Raw genomic sequence first — 18487 nt, 5'->3', positions numbered from 1 at the left:
ACTAGAGATGCTACCCAGCAGGGAATGATAAAGGGTCACCTTTACATCTAGGGCTGTTTTGAAGAGCTGCTGTTGATGGAGGTTCCTTGTAGGCATTCCTGAGAGCTTTGTCTGTGTCTGCTTTAGTAACTAGGAAATAGATGGTGGATCCTGCTATTGGCAGGACATTTTACACATCCATCTTGGTATTTTCTTTGAAGTCTTGGGTAATGGCAAACAAGAGTCTCTGTAGAGATGATTTCTGCAACACAGGAAACACCTGTACACTCTCCTCAAATTATTCCTCTGTGTGACAAACGCACACCAGCTCTGCTGTGTCACAAGGTCTTTTCACCCTAAAAGTTAAGGTCAGGAGTGAACCACACAAAAAAAGCACTGGATAAGGCAAAATCCTTCCCCTAAACCTTTCTTCCTTTTGCCTCTTACTCTGTCTTCCCTGGTTTTTCCCCCTGTATTATTCAACCCACAGCTTGCCTTCCCAGAAGCATCAATCCATCATTCCCTATATTTATTTTTGTGTCTGTTCCTGAGTTATCAAGGACCAGCAGATTCTTTTTTTTCTACCAATGTGTGTAGAGCAGAGATCCAGCCACAGGCTGGTTTGCATTCAGAAACTGTAAAAGTAGGAGTGTACCAGTTAGTGATGTAATTTCTGGAATTTCTAAACGTTTTTCTTTAAACGTGGTTATACAGCTCATACCTCTCCTCCTTGATTAATTGGAGCCTACTCTGTTTCATGCACTGAAATGCACATTTTGGATACAAGCAGGCCCAGAGCTAGGAGAGGGGGCTCCTGTTCCTGGCCTTTCTACATCTTGCTGATTAGCTGCCCTCTCACTGCCTCAGTTCCTTCAGCTGTGCAATGTTGCTCCCAGAACTGTCTGTTATATTATAAAGTGAGTTAGGATTCTTGATGAAGAATATGGGATTAAATTAGACAGCCAAAGCTGTTGCAGAAGTGTTACATATGAGTATCACTGCATGGAGAGTTCTCCAACACCTTATTAGTACACACAAAGCAGCAAGAGTTTATTCAAGGTTAGCATCTTCTACTCTTAAGCTTGGCTATGGTAGAATAGCATCTTAGATAAGAAAATACCTGTGCAGCGTGATATCATTAGTGTGGTCTGCTTCAGATCTTGTCAAGATCCTGGCAGAAATATTTGCAATGAGGAAAAAAAAAAAAGCTATTTCTCTTTTAACCAGTTATTAACCTCAAGACAGTCTGTACTTACAAGGAGGTAATAAATGTTGTACAAACAGCATCTCTTCCTTTGTTCTCTGAAATCAGGATGGTTTCTAGTAATTTAAGTGTTCCTATTTTATTACTAAGTGCTACTCTATATCTCTTAATATTGTATAGAAAACTGATAGTAGGTGAATTACACAGTTTTGGAATTCCTTACAGTTATTTCTGTAACTTTATCTTTTCTTGGAGCAGGCCTCAGAAATTAGTCTTGTAGGATGTAGCAAATGTTGGATAATTCAGGAACAGTTTTATAAGCACTTAGACCTGTTAGTTACACTGCCTTATTTTCTTACTGTTGAATATGCCCAGCAAGACACTGAAGGGTTTTTTATGAGAAACATAAAGTAACTTGGAATTAAAATCCTCCCAATTAAAAAAAATAGTAATTCATTGCACTGAATCATGTAAACAACTTTGACACCAGAGACACTGCTCCTTAATCTGATATCTGAATTTATTAATGGATATTTTCAGTTTCGTTTTTAAAAGCAACTGAAACGCAGATGCAGATTTAGGGTTCTGGATAGGGGAGGAAAGTAATTACATTGCATCTGCACTCTTCTCCAACTTATGCCCTAAAATATAATTTTCTACCAAAGCAGCAGTGTAAGATGCACCATAGTTGTATGTGTTGTACATTTTACTAATCCAAAGCTGAGCCTTTTCATCCTTACACCATTTTACCCCTAGGTTCTGTCTGGGTCACACACATGTTTTCCAAAGAATGTCCCAGAAAGCACAGTGCAGGTGATATTATAATTCTGTATATTCCTACAATGGACCAGTGTGTCTGCATCATGGGATAGAGAATTTTGCTTTGGAGAGTTAATGGTAATGCCAAATGATAAATAAAATGCTGAACTGAAAAGTAGGCCCTGAAGCACGGAAAACACTGTAATAAATCAATATATTTCTAACTGCAGGTGCTGTGAGGTCTGCAGGAAGGGTGTATGGAGCCTTCAATCCATACTGCACACAGCCAGCAGGCAGCATGCAGCATCACCACTTGGAGCAGATTCACCAGAGCCCTGCAAAGTCACCAAGCACACGGTATTCAATGCTTAGGTTAGTAACTCATGGAGCCTTCTGATACTCAGAAGCATTTGGCAAACAACTAGTATTACTGAACTGTTTAAAGGTGTTTGCAGGTCACATTTACAAGGGGATGTCTGTTACACAATATTATTAACAGCTCTCTTTGCTGTTATCTGCACATTAACCCCTTCCCACTGTACCAGGAAAATATTTTGTTGTTAGATATCTGACTCCATCCTCTAATTTTTCATGTAGACAGGCTATAGCAGAATATCTCTTTAGGAGATAATTTTGTCATTGTGTGTACAAATAATTATTGCTGTTTGATAATCAAAGAAAACCTTACTGAACATATAATTTTTCAAATTATCTATATAAACACCTCTTTACTTACGTCACTCTTATTTAAAGTTCAATGTATTTCTTCATTATATTATTTGTATTCCTGAAAGCCATTTCTTTTGTGTTCACAGCGGTCTTCCTATCTCCCCTTAATCACAGTGGTCTCCACCACTTTTCCCAACTATTTAGAATTCATTGAGAAGACCCTAACTTGTTTCCTTAGTAATGGTTTTCCAAGTGCTTCAGCGTGCTGCAGCATATTTTACAAACTGTAGAGGCTTCTAAATGAATATTTCTCATCAAGTTTCACTTTTAAGCTAATCCCAAGATGCAGGAAAATATTTCCATTCATTTTCATCCTATTTTCATCAGAGATCACACAACTGGTTGTATTCATCATGCTATTAATTTTTAAAATGGGATGACTGTAGTTTGGCATCTAATTTGTACTCACATGCATAAGTTTCAGAGTTGCTCAGCAGCCATAGAAGCAATGAATGTGCTCAACACCTCTGAAAATCAGGCTATGTAGATGACTAGAAAATACAGCATCAAATATTTGACTAGGGCATCCTAATTAGAAGAAAAAAATAACCTTTAAAAAATTTATTTGATATGGGTGAAATATTGGTTCCTAGCAGAAACAGAGCATATGACTTAATGGATCTCATGCTCATTCAGAAGTGGCAGTCTGATAAGCATATTTATAATGTTTGGCAAATATATTGATTTTTCTATTAAAAAACTAAGATGTAATTACTAATCCGACAGTCTGATTTTACGTGTTTGTTTCACTTTTTAAATTCTAAAAATTGTAGTATTATGTTCTGTAAAGTTTGGGGAGAAACAGCTGGCATTGGGAAATGTGACATGATGTATTCTACTGATCCTGAAAGCTTAGTTTAGGCCCTCCTAATTACATGAAGTTCCCTCTTCTCACATAGCCCTGGGATAATTGGATGGCATGGCATTCCAAAGCCTTTGGGATGCTAAAATAATCATGCATTAACCCTACAAACATACTTGTGCTTTGATGTTCTCACCACTGAGCTGCTAGCTGAATAATTACAATTCACTTGTGATCAACTTTCATATGATAAGAGTGATAGCAATGATAAAGAGGGTGAAAAAGTTGCAAGACACTTGACACGTTTTTAGTGCATGTGAAGAGAGGACATCAATTTATAGGAATTGATATGGAGCACACCATGCAGTGAAAGCTTTTGGTCCCCATTTCATGGCTGGAGGGAAGTGGAGTTTGTGCTCGGTGGTGGGGAGCAGCCACAGGAACTGGTTGTGGCTCTCTGGCTGAGATAAGTTTATGCTGTTTCCTTTGGCAAATCATTGTCTTATAAATTCCTCAATGCTTTGTTCAAAGTACAGCTGTGTTTCAATAATAACTTATTTCTGTATAATTCCAGTTTAGTGGTTTTTATTACATATGCTGCTAACATTTTCACACGAGTATCCCAGCTGTACAGCAGCCCTCTTGCAGTCAGCACTAGCCCAAAATCATGCCAGGAACTGTCTGTATTAATTTCCATGCTACCAAACTTTTGTATACTGAACTGTGATACACCACTCCCATCTTACTTTCTCTTCATTCCATTGCTGTCCTAGCTGTCCAAACCTCACCACTTTTATGCCAATTTAACCTCAATTTACTACCACAAGATTTTGCCGTTGTTCCTATTTACATGCAACATACATGTTGTTTCTATTTTATCCATGTACCAAGTTTTGCAACAGCTCTCCGTTTCCAGATAGGAAATCTGAGCCTGTTCATTCTTTTCCAGTGTGGTTGGGCAATGTGGTGTTCATCATAGGACAGGACGAATGATACCAGCTCTACTGAATCACCACACTCAAGCTAGTGCAGGGAATATTTCCTCTCTTTTGCAGTGTTAGTAAACTGCAGTCTAGACCAGGAACATCATCAGTGGATCTGTCTTTGAGATTATCCCAAAAAACTGTATGGACTGTGGTGAATTCTGTCCATTGGCTAGTGGACCGGGGAGCAATGGAAAAACATCAGGCTGGAGTTTACGGATTAAGTCTGCACCCAGAGAATAACAGACCAGCTACCAGCTCTTCTGAGGTGAATCACTCCCATTTACAGCAGAAACCACAGCTCTGAATCTCAAGTCACATAGGAGAATATCAACTACACAGTTCTTTATTGCATATAACTATAGCAAAACTCTCTAAATACCAGATAAAAATAAACAGGAAACAAAAGCAATCGTACTTTTCAGTCAGAAGACCCATGCAGCTTCCTATCCTTATTTAGTATGTGTGTGTAGGGGGACAAGCAACTGTGGAGAGAATTAGTGTCCTTCAACAGAAGGTCCTCATTTTTACATGAAGACTACTGCTCTGAAGGCTCTAAGATGAATTCATCACAGTCATTTTAATGTGTTTTTAAATCAGACTTTTCACCCAAATCTCAAGAGGTAAGAATACAGTGCTCCATCCACTGTGCCACTGGTCACCTTATCAGTGTTCTCCTCAGCCTCCTCTTGGATTATCTGCTGTATAACTCTTATTCTAGTGACATTAGGCTCTACCCCCAGGACTTTTCTTGGGGGTTTTGTGTTTTTTTAATTAGTTTCTTTGCATGTAATAGTTTTAAAAATAATTTTGCTGAATTATTCAGGCTGCTCATTTGTACTCTAAGAATTACCTTCAACCACTTCTGAAAGGGAAAGGACATGGAGGAAAACAGCATAATGAAACACGTTCAGAAGGTGTGTATGAAATGAGTACATAAGATTGTTCAGGAAATTATTAGAGAAAATCTTATTTGCAGTTGCCATTTCATCCAAATTTATAGCTCAGAAGATTATTTCTCTGCTGAGTTTAGAGAGCCACAGCAGTCTATTACCAGTTCACAAAAGACTGCAGGAAAAATTTTGCATGAGTGTTAGGATTTCAGGATATTTTCATAGACATTAATTCCAAGAGTTTTAATCCTTTGCTGTAAAAATTGATTGCAAGCTGAAAAGTGGGAGTTTAAATGTCCTCTGCCCTTTCTAGTTACTTGGAGTTCTTTTGAGGAAGAGGCTGAAGTCTATGACCTGTTCTTAGAAATCATTTATTTCAAGAGTTGAGATTTCCATACAGTGAATCATTTCAGGTAACAGCTCTCTTGCACTCATTCTGATAATAGGGGTTTAGGGGTTTTTTCCTTTTCAAGTTTCAGTTCAGTTAGAGCAAAGTAATTTTTTTTTTGAAAACAAAAACAAAAATAAAAACCAAAACAAAGCAAAAGTTTGTCTCTCTACCAAACCTTTCCTGCCTGTATGCTCATTAAGAGAAGTTTCACCTTCTTTGTATTGCACAGAAGGAAAGAAGATTATGGAGCACATTATCTGTTATTCAAGTTGAAGACAGGAATGCAGAAAAATATATTGAGAATTCTTTCTTGTCAAGAATCCTATATTTAAAAACAAGTGAATGTTGAATGATAAATAAAGGTAAAAGGATTTGAATGCTCTTATCCACATTGCCTTAAATTCATACACTTGGCAATTACTGAGTTTTCTTTTTGTAGAAGCAAATACTTTCCTGTATGAAAGCTTCAGAAGTTATCTAAAATATGTCTTTATCTTACACCCCTCTGGTCTAAACAGCTATCTTCCTCTGCCAGGAAAAACCTTGTGCTGACAGTTTTTGCTGTGGTTGTGGAAGTCATGTCAGTAGAAGAATTCCTTTTACCTCTCAATCATGTGTCCATTATGGACAATCTGTTAGCAGAGCATGGCTGTTTTGACAAGCAGAGAGCTCTCCTGGTGTAGTTACAGCCCTGTACACTGCAGCAGAGGTATAACTACCCCCAGTAACATTTACAACAGCAAGACTCTGCTTTTGCCAGCATGGCTCATCTTGTCATTGTCTGAATGACAATGACAATGACAAGCTGTGCTGGTGAAGGTATGGTTCTGACTGCCTAACTCTGCACATTTGCTGCCTTTGGTAGCACAGCTGGGTTCTAAGCTCAGTTGCAAACCATATCCCTTTGCACATCTGCCTGCAGAACTTTATGGCATAGACCTGACCCAGTGCAATTTTGCTTCTGATTTAAGGAGATGCAGAGCACAATTTAATAGGTACAAAACCATAATGACTCTTTTCATATTCATTTACCTGAGCCTCACCATTTTCTTCTGCTTCCTCCTTGATTCTTTGCCTACTGCATCCATTGGCCATTTTTTCCTGGTAATTTGGTTCCTCTCTTCCCCAAATCCTGTCATTGCAGCTTCCCCCAAGTTATACTAATCTCTGCCCTTTAAAGTTGTCCTGCTTTTTCCTTCCCTGCGGGGTAACTGCTTCCTTGCCTACTTTCTTCATGACTGCTGCCTCACTTCCTATTTCTTCACGTCTCTGCTGCTTGCTGGCCCTCTATGCTGCTTTGTGGGCGCATCTCAAAGCACTGCCTACCATCTTCTCCCTGCAACGGGGGTTTCCTTCTTCCCCATCCCCTTTTCTATTTGCACTCTGTAAGCTATAATTAGCAGTGGCCCAAAGTTAAGAAAATAAAAATGCAGGCTAGAAAAATCAATAGAAACATCCAAATAGAAAAATCAGCAAGGGTACAGCCCAAGATCCCAACAGAAACTGTTGAATCCTCCGTAACTGAGAATACTTAAAGCTAAACCAAGACAGTACTGAAAAGTGTACTGTGCAGAGAATTACTGTGGCAGCCTCAGAGAATGGAGAGTAGGTGCTTCCCACCTCTAGTCTATGATACCAAAAGATAATAAGTGATGCTTCAATTGGATATTGCCACCTTCCTTTAGCTGCCACTGTCTCCTCCATTTGAAAAACTGAACATGATGTGGCTGTTAACAGAAGCATTTATTTTGTTTAAGCATAAATGCTTAAACCTGCATTTATTTTGATTGTGAGAGGCTTCAGAATCCACTCTCCCTAGCAAATGAGACACAAGGAAACACACAGCTGGCTTACTACTTGCCTTTGGGAGGGAAAACAATCACATTTAAGCTAACAATCAATTGGGTGTGAGAGGCTGGGTGGTCAGTAAGAATGAAACATGTTAGTACCAAATCACAGGCTGGGCATTGAACACTGACTTCTTTTTGCACACCTGTGGTTTTTTGCATTGCCAGGCAACAAAAGTTTCTGGGCAACAATACAGAGTTTTAAAACAAGTGAAAGTATTGCAGTGGATGGTTTTGCTTATTGTTCTTTTACCTCCCCCGTCTCTACACTGACACACTTGCACATGGATTATACAACCTGTTTCTGAGGCTCTACATTAGTGATCACAGAATTGCTTGAGAATGTAAATGTCAAACATCTACCCACTAGTTTTTTCATGCTACGTTTTCAAACAGTCTGTTGAGGAAGAAGTAGGCTGTGCTGCTTCAAAATTTGCTAAATAATTCAATATGCAGGAGGGAATCTTACTTAGTTTCATTCATTTAAAACGTGCTATTTTTAAAACTCTTCTTTAAAGAATTTTTGTTACTAAAACTGTAATAACACTCTTGTGCCTCTGTTGTTTGTTTTGGTTATAAGGCTGAAAGATATGTCAGCTGATTACCCTTTTAGCCATTCTCTGTAGTTACGACTGTATATCCTGAAAAATAGGTTTAGGCTGGTGAATTTCCCCTGAAAGGGTTTAGAAACACTGGTTATTGTTACAATAGTTTAGGTGAATAGTTTATGCTACTTTTTACCTCCTGAAAATTAGAGCTGGGGAAAGGGACTAGTTCATCAAGCTGGTCCAGTCCCAGCAGTAGGGCTGCTCTGCATTGCATCCATCTGCAGGAGACTCCCACAGTGAAAAGAGAGAAGGAGATGGGACCAGCAATTATTGCAGCCAGAAACTCCAAGCAGTCCTGCACTATGTCCTACAGGCTGTGATCTATGGGGGGGAAAGAAGTGGTGTGAGTTTCAGAAACACTATCTTCATATTTCCATATGAATCCTTAGCCAAGAGGTAGTCTTGGCTGGCTAGGTGAGCCAGCACAAGGACTGCTTTGCGCTGTTGAAATGTCTCAGAGCAAACAGGGAGCAAACACTTACACATGATCTTTTGCTGTTTGTTATCACTAACACACTGTCTGCTGAGAAGAGACACCCAGCAGAGTGGATGGCTTTGTGCCTGGAGAACTACACTGGGATTTTGGGGGAAATACTGGTTTTAATTCCAGGCCTGCCACTGCCAGCCTGTTGGGATGTGAAGGAAAGTGCTTAAGCATGCTGGGATACATCAGCTTTTCTTTCACTCTGTAAAGGCTAATGCTAAAATAAGTTTGGACTAAAGCTTTGGCCTAGCTGCCCTTGAATATAGTGAGTGGGGTTGTTACAGGAGCAAGTTCCACCACTCCCTTGTTCCCCAGTTGCCCAGTTTCCAGAGGCCAGGGTAGCTGAGCATGGTGGTGCATCACAATTCCCTGCATGGGGAAAATGGCAATGCTGTAAGATAGTCTGTATCTTCAGACAAATGCTTTGAGAGGGTTTGCAGCTCATGGATTATGCTCTTCTGTGTGGTTTTCTAGTGCACAAATTCATTAACTTTTCCAAGCAATTTATAGGATATATATTTAATTGAACTTTTCCCATTTTATTTGTATAATTACCCTGCCTCTATGGTGGTCATATTTGTCAGTTCTGCATTAGTTCTTAAGGGGTTTTTGACCCAAGAAACCTGTGTCTTGGAAAAAAACCAACCCTCTAAGCAAAAAAAAAAAAACCCTCAACCCATGAGAAGACTCAGCAATGGCATGTTTGTTCATTTAAAGAAATAACTGGTTGAAATGTAAAGGAAATTCAAACATTTCTTTTGGTCTCAGGTTTTATAAAGACTTATTTCTCAAAGCCCTCAGGGCTATGTTCTCTGATCCTCCAAGTAGGCCTTTCCCTGTGTTAGTATGTCAGCCGAGTTCTCCCTCTTGGCACGAGCGAGGACATCAGGAAAAGGATGGCAGCAAGAGGACTCCGGATGCTGAGCAGCACAAGCTCAGGCAGGGCACGGGGCTTCAAATGCCTCTGACATCCTCTGAGGCTGGACAGCCACATCAGGGCGAGGGAGCTGGGGCTTGGCAGCTGCCCTCACCCAGCAGTCGTGAGGTGTTGTAAAGTCAGGGCCCAGTCCTGCCTCTCAGCATATAAAATGTGTCTGGTTAGCCAGAGAAATGCCTTACTCTGAACTCCTTTGGCTGAAAGTGATGTGTAAATTTGCAAGACATTACAGTAACTTCTAAAGATCAAGATCTAAACCACAGAATGTTGATAATGTCTCATAAGATGGGGGAAAATTTTTTTCCAACTAACCTTTAACTTCTCTCTTAACGCTAACGTTAGCTTTAGTCTCTGTGCTTTAAGACATCCTCAGGTTGTGGCCTTCATATAAGCTATACATCCTGTTTTTCTTCTCTCCTTGAATACCTTTAATCAGCATCTCTGATATTTAAATTGAGGGTGGAGGTGGAGTTGTCCTTTTCTTGGGACCACAGCAGGTGGCTATTGTCACCAATATTGCTGTGTCACCCAGTGGTGTCAATGAATATGGTAACACACTAAACATCTTCACAAAACTATTGGTTTTATTTCTACTATTGTTCATTGTATTTATCCTTATTGTGAAGAATTGGAAAGGTGTGTGAGGGTTACGCAGAAGCTAAGAAAGTCTTCTTGCCCCTGAGTGTGTTTACAGTCAGTATCCAGAAAGTCTAGAAAATATGAATCGTCCTAGGAAAAAAAACCCCAACTTTTTACTTATCTTGTCATAGAGTGGTCAAAGGAGATGGGATAAACCACAGTAATGTAAAGAGTGAAATGTGCAGAATGAAGAGGATAGCTGTATCAGTAGTACCATTTTGGGAAAGTCATTCATAAAAGTGGGGTTTATTAGACAGAAATTACCTCTACCCTCTCTTTCTCTAAAATAAGTAATAGAAAAAAGGAACCATTTGCTCAAAACTTCACATTCAGTACTAGACCACAGTGGTGTTTTACCTCTCTGATGCATTATAAAATTTCAAATGACAGAAGGCTGAAAGAAATATTTAATTTCTCTTGCCCACCAATAATCCAGAATTATCATTAATTCCTTAACTGCTAAAAGACATATAACTTTTTATTATTTTATAAACCCTAGTAGTTAATGGGGGTTTAAAGTTATTACATAACTTTGTTTCATCACTGGGTTGTTTGTTGGTTTTTAATTTTCAGTATTAATGTAACACAGTATGTACTGGTTCATGCTTCATTCCATCTTACAAAAAGAATAGGGGTGCTATAAAAAACTACCTGCATGTTTTCTCCAAAGACTAAAATCATGATTTTTTTTCCAATGTGAGTTTTACATGTCCACCTTTTCAGAGCAGATTTCAGATGCTGAATTGAGAAACACTTGTTTTTCTATTCCATCTATTCCATATACCTGCTTGCTAAACTTCCCACATCGAAGGGCTCTTAAGCACCTCCAAGGTTAAAAAATACATAGAGGATGGGAATCTTCATGTTGAGGTAGTCCAAAATGCCTCCAAGACTATTCTAGAAATATTAGGCAGAGGTCAATGAGACATGCATTGCTAACCTCCAAATAGGATTACCCATACAGGAATTTTCACCAGTTTCAGCTGCAGCCATTTGTGCAAATAAATGGCTGTGCAAACCAGGCCCAGTCTCTGTGAGTTTGTATGTGTGTGCCATGAAGGCTTAAATCACAGCAGTCTTTCAATGTAAATAGAATGTTTCAAGGGCTGAGCCTGAGATGGATAAACTGCTCAGGTTTTTGATTAATTGGATGCCTGACAGCACATGATACTGAAGATGCAAGCTGGCTGTAAAGCTGCTGAACTTACCAGCAGTTCTGCCAGTGCAGGTTGACAGGTTCAATGGGGACAGAGATGAAAAGGTTAAAGACACTTTGCTATCAGTTTATTTTTAATGGCTTTCCTCTCTTTTTTTTTTTTTTTTGGTAAAATAAGAACCTTAGAACAATGAGAATGTGCTTTCTCTCATGTTTGTTGCTAATATTGTGGGATAAACAATGATATTGCTCCTCTGTCAGTCAGCAACTCCACTTGGGAAGTACTGCAGAGAACTCAGTACAGAGCACAAGTGGCAAAAATTGAGCCCGCAGAAACCACCACATCACACACATGTCAAAGCTGCAGTTTCACGTTCTGAATATACGTGTGCTACCTTTCGGTTTTGCACTTGTGGCATCTCTAACTCCCAGTTCACCAGACCTGCACGTGTTTTACTTGTGAGTCCAGAAGGGATGAGGTTTATTACTGATATGAATCACAGCTCATGGCTTTGAGACAGGACCTGTGCATTCCTGACTTGTATGCCTTTATCCAGTATTTGAAAAAATGGTGCAAATGAAGTTAATCATGACATCTTACATGCAATAGTCTGTGAAAAGTCAGTTGAGGGCTCACTGCCACATACCTGGAATTTCGCCTTGTTTTCCAGGTGAATCCCTTTTCAATCAGGAGATAGGATACCACGTAAGCTGGCACAAGCCTTTTGCCTAGAGGCCATTACTTGGTTTCTTTAAAAAACAGGCAGAGACTGCAGGTTCCACCTCACCAGTAACAGCTTTAAAAGGCCTAGTTTTAGTAGCTCTAGATGTAGTGTAAATAACCATTTCCTTAAAGGTAAGCTGGTTCCTCCTATACTCATTAGGCACTCCTTGGAAGCAGTGTTGGTTTTCTTTTCTTTTTTTCCCATCGAGCTTTCAGGATGGAGTATTGCCAGGTATTTTGTTTTTATGTAGTGTTATTATTTGCCACACAACTCTAAACCGGTACCGGCTTTACAGTGAAATCCTCACCACTCTGAACACCTCTCCATCACTTGTTAAGTCTCCTGCACCTTTGAACTTCCACTGCAGGGAAAGTGACGGGAAGGATGGTGCGTGCGGAGCCGCGCAGTGTAACTACCTGTACGTGCGAGCGGCCGCATCTTGCCTTCGATTAGGCACAGCATTTGCACCTCTGTTCCTGCGCTGATGTTCGCGGTGCTGTTACATTTAACGTGTCCTTTAGGTCTGGAGGCATGAGTGAACCCTGCGGGGACCCAAATCGCGCAAGGACGAAAAGTTTCCGAGGAACCAAACACACCCAGAAGGTGACTCCTGCCCGGGGAGCACGGGCTGTGCTGCCTGCGGCCGCTGTACCTGGTGAGGCACCGGGCTGGGAGGCGCAGGAGGATGCACAGACATTTCCACGGCAGCGGAGAGCCCTGGTGAATTCCTCAGAGCCGGCGGCGCGGCACCGCCACCGGCGGCTCCGGATGCGCTCCGGCCCCGATCCGGGCGAGCGGCCGGGCGCCGGGGGACACGCACGGCGGGCCGGGAGCGCGGCGGGCCGGGCCCGCCCGGGAGAGCCCCGCGGGCGCGGCCGGCGGAGCAGCGGGAGGGCGCGGGGCGCCGCGTGGCACCTGGCCGCCCCCCCGCTCCCCCGCGCCTGCCCCGGGCATCCCGCTGCCGCTGCGCTGCCGGGCGGAGAAGGGAGGGACGGAGGAAGGGTGGGGGGGGAAAGTTGTGCTCACTCCTCTCCTTGGAGGCGCCCCTCCCTCCCCGCGACGAGGGCGAGTTAGAGATGCTATTTGCAACAGGCTGCTGCTGCCGCGGTAGCGCGTCCCCGGGAGAGGAGCCGGAGCGACACGTGATGTGTCTCCTTATCAGGGTGCGCGGGGCAGCGCGGGGGCGGGCAGGGGGCGGGGGCGCCCGCGGAGCGCGGCGCGGCGGGGTCCCTAACCGTGCCCATCTCTCCCCTCCAGGGAGGCGCGGAGGACGGGAAGTTAGCGCGGAGTTGATGAACTTTGCACATCCACAGAAACGCCATTTTGATTCCTTTTTCCGGAACAAGTTTGCGGCTCCCTCCCGTGCGCGCTCCCCCCGGCGCGCCCCCGCGCCCCCCCGGCGGCCCATCCTCCCGGCATGTCGCGGCGCAAGCAGCCCAGCCCCAGCAAAGTCCGGCGTAAGTACCGCGGGGCTGCCCGGCCGCGGAGCTCCCTCACAAAGGGCAGGAGCGTGCCTTAACTCTGGAGGGATATCTATTTCTTTTTTTTTTTTTTTTTTTCCTTCTTCTTTTCTTTTTCTTAAGGGAGGGCAGGGAGAAAGATGAGGAAAAATAAACTTCTGGGAGGGGGCAGGCGCGGCCGTGAGGACGTTGCAGCGTGTCGGCTGGTTGTGCGACTTATTTAAAAAAATGAAATGCTTCTTAGAGGGGGGGAAAAAGTTTCCTTTAAAAAAAAAAAAGGAGGAAAAAAGTTTGGCTGGCAGCGGTGGAGATGATGATGAGTTCGTGCAGCCTCCCTCTTCCCTTCCCCCGCTCCTCCCTCTCCTCTCCTCCCTCCGCGGCTCCTGTTTTTTTTTTTTTTTTTTTTTTTTTTTTTTTTTTTTTTTTTTCCCCTTCCCTGTTGCAGACTTTCTACCAACCAGCGGCACCAGCCGCGGCGTTTTGCCTTCAGGACCTGATGCTCATCCATATTAAACCGTCTGAGCTCAGGAATCCGGCCAGATCATCCCCCCCCTCCTGCTGCAAAGTTTATTTTTAACCAGCCACCGCCACAATTTGGATGGGGCTGCGAGGAAGCAACATCTTCTAGCCCGGCTCGCCCCCGTCTCCCGAGCTTGCCTTTTAACTTTTCCTTCAGGGTTATTTTCCTGCCGGCGGTGGCGGCGGGTCCCGCGGCGGCCCCTGCCCGCAGTTCCCGGCTGGGAGGGCCGCGCCGGAGCTGGGAAGTTGGGATGAAGGCGCCCCTTCTCCGCAGGTAGAGCCGGCTTGCGCCGCGCATCTCTCCGCTCACTTTCCGCTCCCCCGGCAGGGCCGGACGGCCGCGCCTGCCTTTCCTCGGCACCCGGGTACCTCTCTCCTCTCTCCTGTGCCCCTCTTCCTTACTTTATTTGATTTTTTTCGCCTTTCCTCCACTTTCTCCACCCGCCGCCCCCCCCCCCCCCCGCCCGTCTTCCTCCCCCCCGTCCCGGTAGGGACGTGCGTGTCCTTTCCCCTCCCGGCCTGCGCGGCGGGGGCGCGGGGGAGCCGTGCCCGGGGAGGGCGGGGGGCGCTGCCCCCCGTGGGTCCCCCCCGTCCCGCTGCCTTTGTGCGGTGCCAGGAACACATCCCCGCGCGGCGGGGCCAGGGACGCCTGGGCGGCGTCACCACTACAGGAAGGAGCCGGGCAGCATCCGAAGCTGAGCAGGGGTGTCCGGGCCCTCGCCCCCTTCAGCCCCAGCTGGCGGGGGGGGGAGCGGCGAGGCAGAGGTGACCCCCCTGCCGCCGTGGCGGTGTTTGAGGTGAAAACAAAAGTTTGGGGCGGCGCGGCTGGCGCCCCCCGGCGCGGTGCCCGGTGCGGATGGGAGCCGGCCGAGCCCCGTCTCTGGGCGACTGCGCTCCCTCCCCATCGCCGTTGCTACGGGCCGGACACCCCCGGCGGCGCCGCGGGGGCCGCGCTGAGGATGCGAGGCAGCTCCTCCTGCCCAGCTCGTAGCACACGGGCTCGGCATCCCCCCCGCCCCATCCGCCCGGGGTGAGGGGGCGCGGGGGTCGCGGGCCGGGCCGGGAGCGGGGCGCGCCGAGATGCTGCAACTTTTTTTTTTTTTTCAGCAGAGGAGGGAGGGCGGTGGATTGAACTTTGTCATGTCGCAGATAAGTTTCCTTTGGCTTCTTCTCCCTGCACTTCTCCCCCGCCTCCCTCCGCACGCACGCTTGGGTTTTTTATTTTTTTATTCTTTCGTTTTTTAATAATTTTCCCCGTTTCACTTCTCGGCTGTGATATCTTCCCCTCCTCGGCATCCTCGCGGGGTTGCGCAGAAGGAGGAGAGCGCTTCTCCTGGCTCAGCACATTTCCCTGCCCGGGCCGCTGTGCTCGGCTGCGCACCCCGCGGAGGCCCGGGCGCCTCCGTGCCCGCCGCCCTCCCACGGCCGCGCCGCGGGCTCCGGCCCGCAGCTGATGCTCTGGTCCTGCTCGCCGAGGAGCCAGCATCCTGCCCGGGAGCCACCGGGCTCATGGCTGCAGGGAAGGCGGGGGGGCACACCAACCATTCAGTTTTCATCCCAGCTCCCTCTTTCGCCTGTTTTGGAGATAAGATCAAGTGTATTTACTTATTTGAGAAAATAAACACCTAGTTCAGTGTGATTTGGGGGCAGTGGTCTAAGAGAGACAGCCAATGCAGTGGATGTTTCCTACCATTCCAACATCCAGCCCCATGGCTTGGAAAAGAAATTGCTCATTAACAACAGGAGCAGTTGCTAAATAACGCCGTGTTGTCACCCCTACAGCGCACAGTAGACAGCTGTTATGATGGCTGAAGTTTTTTCGTTGAGGTCGGTCGTTTTGACACCAGCACTGAGTTTTGTTACCGCAGTTCCTGTTTTCCACAGGGTCAGCGTGTGTGAAAGGGATGCAGTGACTCAGGGTCAGGCCAGCCATATTTGTTTTAGGTTTTAATTTTCTCTTTGAAGACTTAAGGGTATATAGTCTTTTCTTGGTGGGCCTGCATAATGCCGATTAGCCTTAACCGGAGTTGGGTACATCCAGGAAAGAATAGGCCCTTTTGTTTGTTAGAATCCCAGGAACAGCATGAATCCATCATCCAATCAATCAGAGTACCCGGGCTCTGCCTCACCTGCCGGCAGGGACGCATCCCAGCCTCTCATGCTGCAGGGCAGCTGTTCCCGACCGAGGGTGGCCTCCTTTGCTCCCTCACCTTCCTCCTCCTGGCATCCGTATTTGAAACTGAATTCGTATCGTGTACTTGGGAAAATATCATCCTTTAAGTGCAGTCAAGTAAACTTTTATTCTCCTTTCATTTCACAGACAGCTTCTAGTTGTCAAGTTTTTATTTGCTCATCAGAATTGACTATTTATGTAGCCACTCTTACACATTTCTTTTGAGAACAATGCTAAAGAAGATATATATATATATATATATATATATATATTTGGCTTATATGGCAGAGTGTTGACTGTTTTTCTGGGGTTTGGGGTTTTTTTTCTTGGTTTTTTTTTTTTCCCATCTGGACCTGGGTGTTTGAAGCTTCACTTGAAGATTTCAGTGTAATGAAGCATCTTATTCTGACTTAGCTCACCCAGGTTGTGATGCCACTCTTAACTCTTTACAGTATTCAGTGACCCTCTGACAAAATGGCTTTTTATTTTGATTGAGGATTGGGAAGTAACTTCAGCTTTCAAAACTGGGAAAGCTGAATCTCTTCATTACCTGCCAGTAGCATGTGTGATCTCTTTTGGTACCAAAGATAAGTGCAGTGTTTCCCAAAGTATACAAACACTGACCTGTGTAGTGCTTTTCTCACTCCTTAAGGATATTATCACTTTGCCTGTGTTGAAGCAACACTACAGTCATAACAGTAGCTTGACTTTAGTCTGTGAAACTTTCTTCTTAAACAGAAATAGTTTGAATTGCTCTCAGTTGGGTTGGATTTCTCATTTAAATAAAAACTGGTGATGCACTTACACTGTATAGATTAAAAACATATAGATAAATCCCTTTGGTTATATTCATTATCCCTTGTAAAAGTAGGTGGTGCTTAGAAGGTCATAGGATAAGTGTTGCTAAGCAGCTAAACAGAAGGATGCTAAAATTAACCTGAGTGTTTTTGAAAAGGATTCACTTTTTAAGTTGCAATAATTTTTTAATTTACTTAAAATACACCTTTTCCTAGTAAGACATAAAAAAAAAAAATATATGTAGATGCAGAAGTAAAGCTTTCCAGGGGACTGTGTCAAATGTTCAAATTACCTACGTACAGGAGTAATTCTACCCTCCCCCAGTACACTGAAATTTTACTAACATCAGGCCCTTGATCTGTGCCCTTTGCAAATGTCCCTCCAGAGTTATCTGTTGCTCCAGGAGCATCTGATGTATGTTGGATAGCAGCCTGCAGGGACAGTCTTGGGAAGAAAGAAACTGCAGAAGTTCCCCAGGAACAGGCAGAAAACAAGTAAATCCTGTTAGTCTGAAATCTATGCATGTGTGGAAAAAAGCCCCTTTTAACTTTTTGATGAATGATGCCTAAGTTTGGAAATCTCTGTTTTAGGTGTACACTCTTAAAACTTGTGAAATCATGTCTTCTTCTTTCAGCACGATAAAGGCTGTTTTGAAATTAGTGTATTATTGGACTGTGTTACTAGACCAGTTTGCCACTGCTGCCTTGTTGATGTGGTAGCTTCTTGCTTGGGAGATAATTGTCTGTAGAGGAGGATGGTAGTGCTGCTTTCTCTTCTCCTGAAGGTAGTGAGAATACTTCTTGCTCTCTGTCTTCTGCCTCCTTTCTGAGTTCAAGCAAGATGGACAGTGATAGGGTTACAGCTTTAAAATATGCCTTTTCAACAACATTCTACAACTTGGAAAGGGGCCAGAAACTGCTTGGTGTTCTTTTGAGAGCAGCTTTATCATGGATGGAGTGCTCAGGTACCCTGCAGCTTTGCTGGAAAGTCTTTTATGGAGCAGATGTAAACTTTGAGGGTGAGAAGGAGTTGCCTTCTGAGACAATGCAACAGCTTTTTTTTCTTGCTTTGGGGTGGGAGATTTGACTTGACTAGATGTTGCTCAGCAGTTAAAGCAGGTTTTATTTGGGGAGGCATATGAGGAATCCTTTCTCTGTGTGCATTGTTTTATTTTGTTTGCTTGTTTGTTGCTTTTCTTTTTAATGTCCTACATAAACCAGCACCTGTGGGAGCTGTGGTTTCCCCCTCTCCCCCACGCACATTTAGAAGAATCTTCACAGGCAGTGATTTCAAAGGCAGGACTTGGGTATTTCTGGGAATGTCACTCTCTGGTGATACACTGAAAAGTCAAGGTATTTGTGTGGAGCCAGAATGGGCTTGAAACTGGCAGAGCTTTGCCAG

General features: G+C 44.2%; 1 protein-coding gene across 4 annotated transcripts in view; it reads left to right on the top strand.

Moving 5' to 3' along the window:
* Nucleotides 1-13191: 13191 nt before the first annotated feature.
* Nucleotides 13192-18487, top strand: part of RREB1 (ras responsive element binding protein 1) — a 122501-nt gene continuing 117205 nt past the window's right edge. For 2 of the 4 annotated variants that reach the window (XM_063161105.1, XM_063161080.1), the window contains exon 1: nucleotides 14051-14389. Coding sequence is in view for 1 of the 4 variants with exons in the window: in XM_063161071.1 (XP_063017141.1) it covers nucleotides 13554-13593 (40 nt within the window). In the remaining 3 variants the exon portion in view is untranslated. Of the gene's footprint in view, nucleotides 13300-13393; nucleotides 13594-14050; nucleotides 14390-18487 lie in introns of those variants that run through there. The other 2 variants (XM_063161071.1, XM_063161089.1) reach the window with 2 other exon arrangements.

Source organism: Melospiza melodia, chromosome 1 (genome assembly GCF_035770615.1).
Source record: "Melospiza melodia melodia isolate bMelMel2 chromosome 1, bMelMel2.pri, whole genome shotgun sequence".
Taxonomy (NCBI): Eukaryota; Metazoa; Chordata; class Aves; order Passeriformes; family Passerellidae; genus Melospiza; species Melospiza melodia.
Note: the sequence above shows the minus strand (reverse complement) of the source record. Positions and strands in the feature narration are given on the sequence as shown.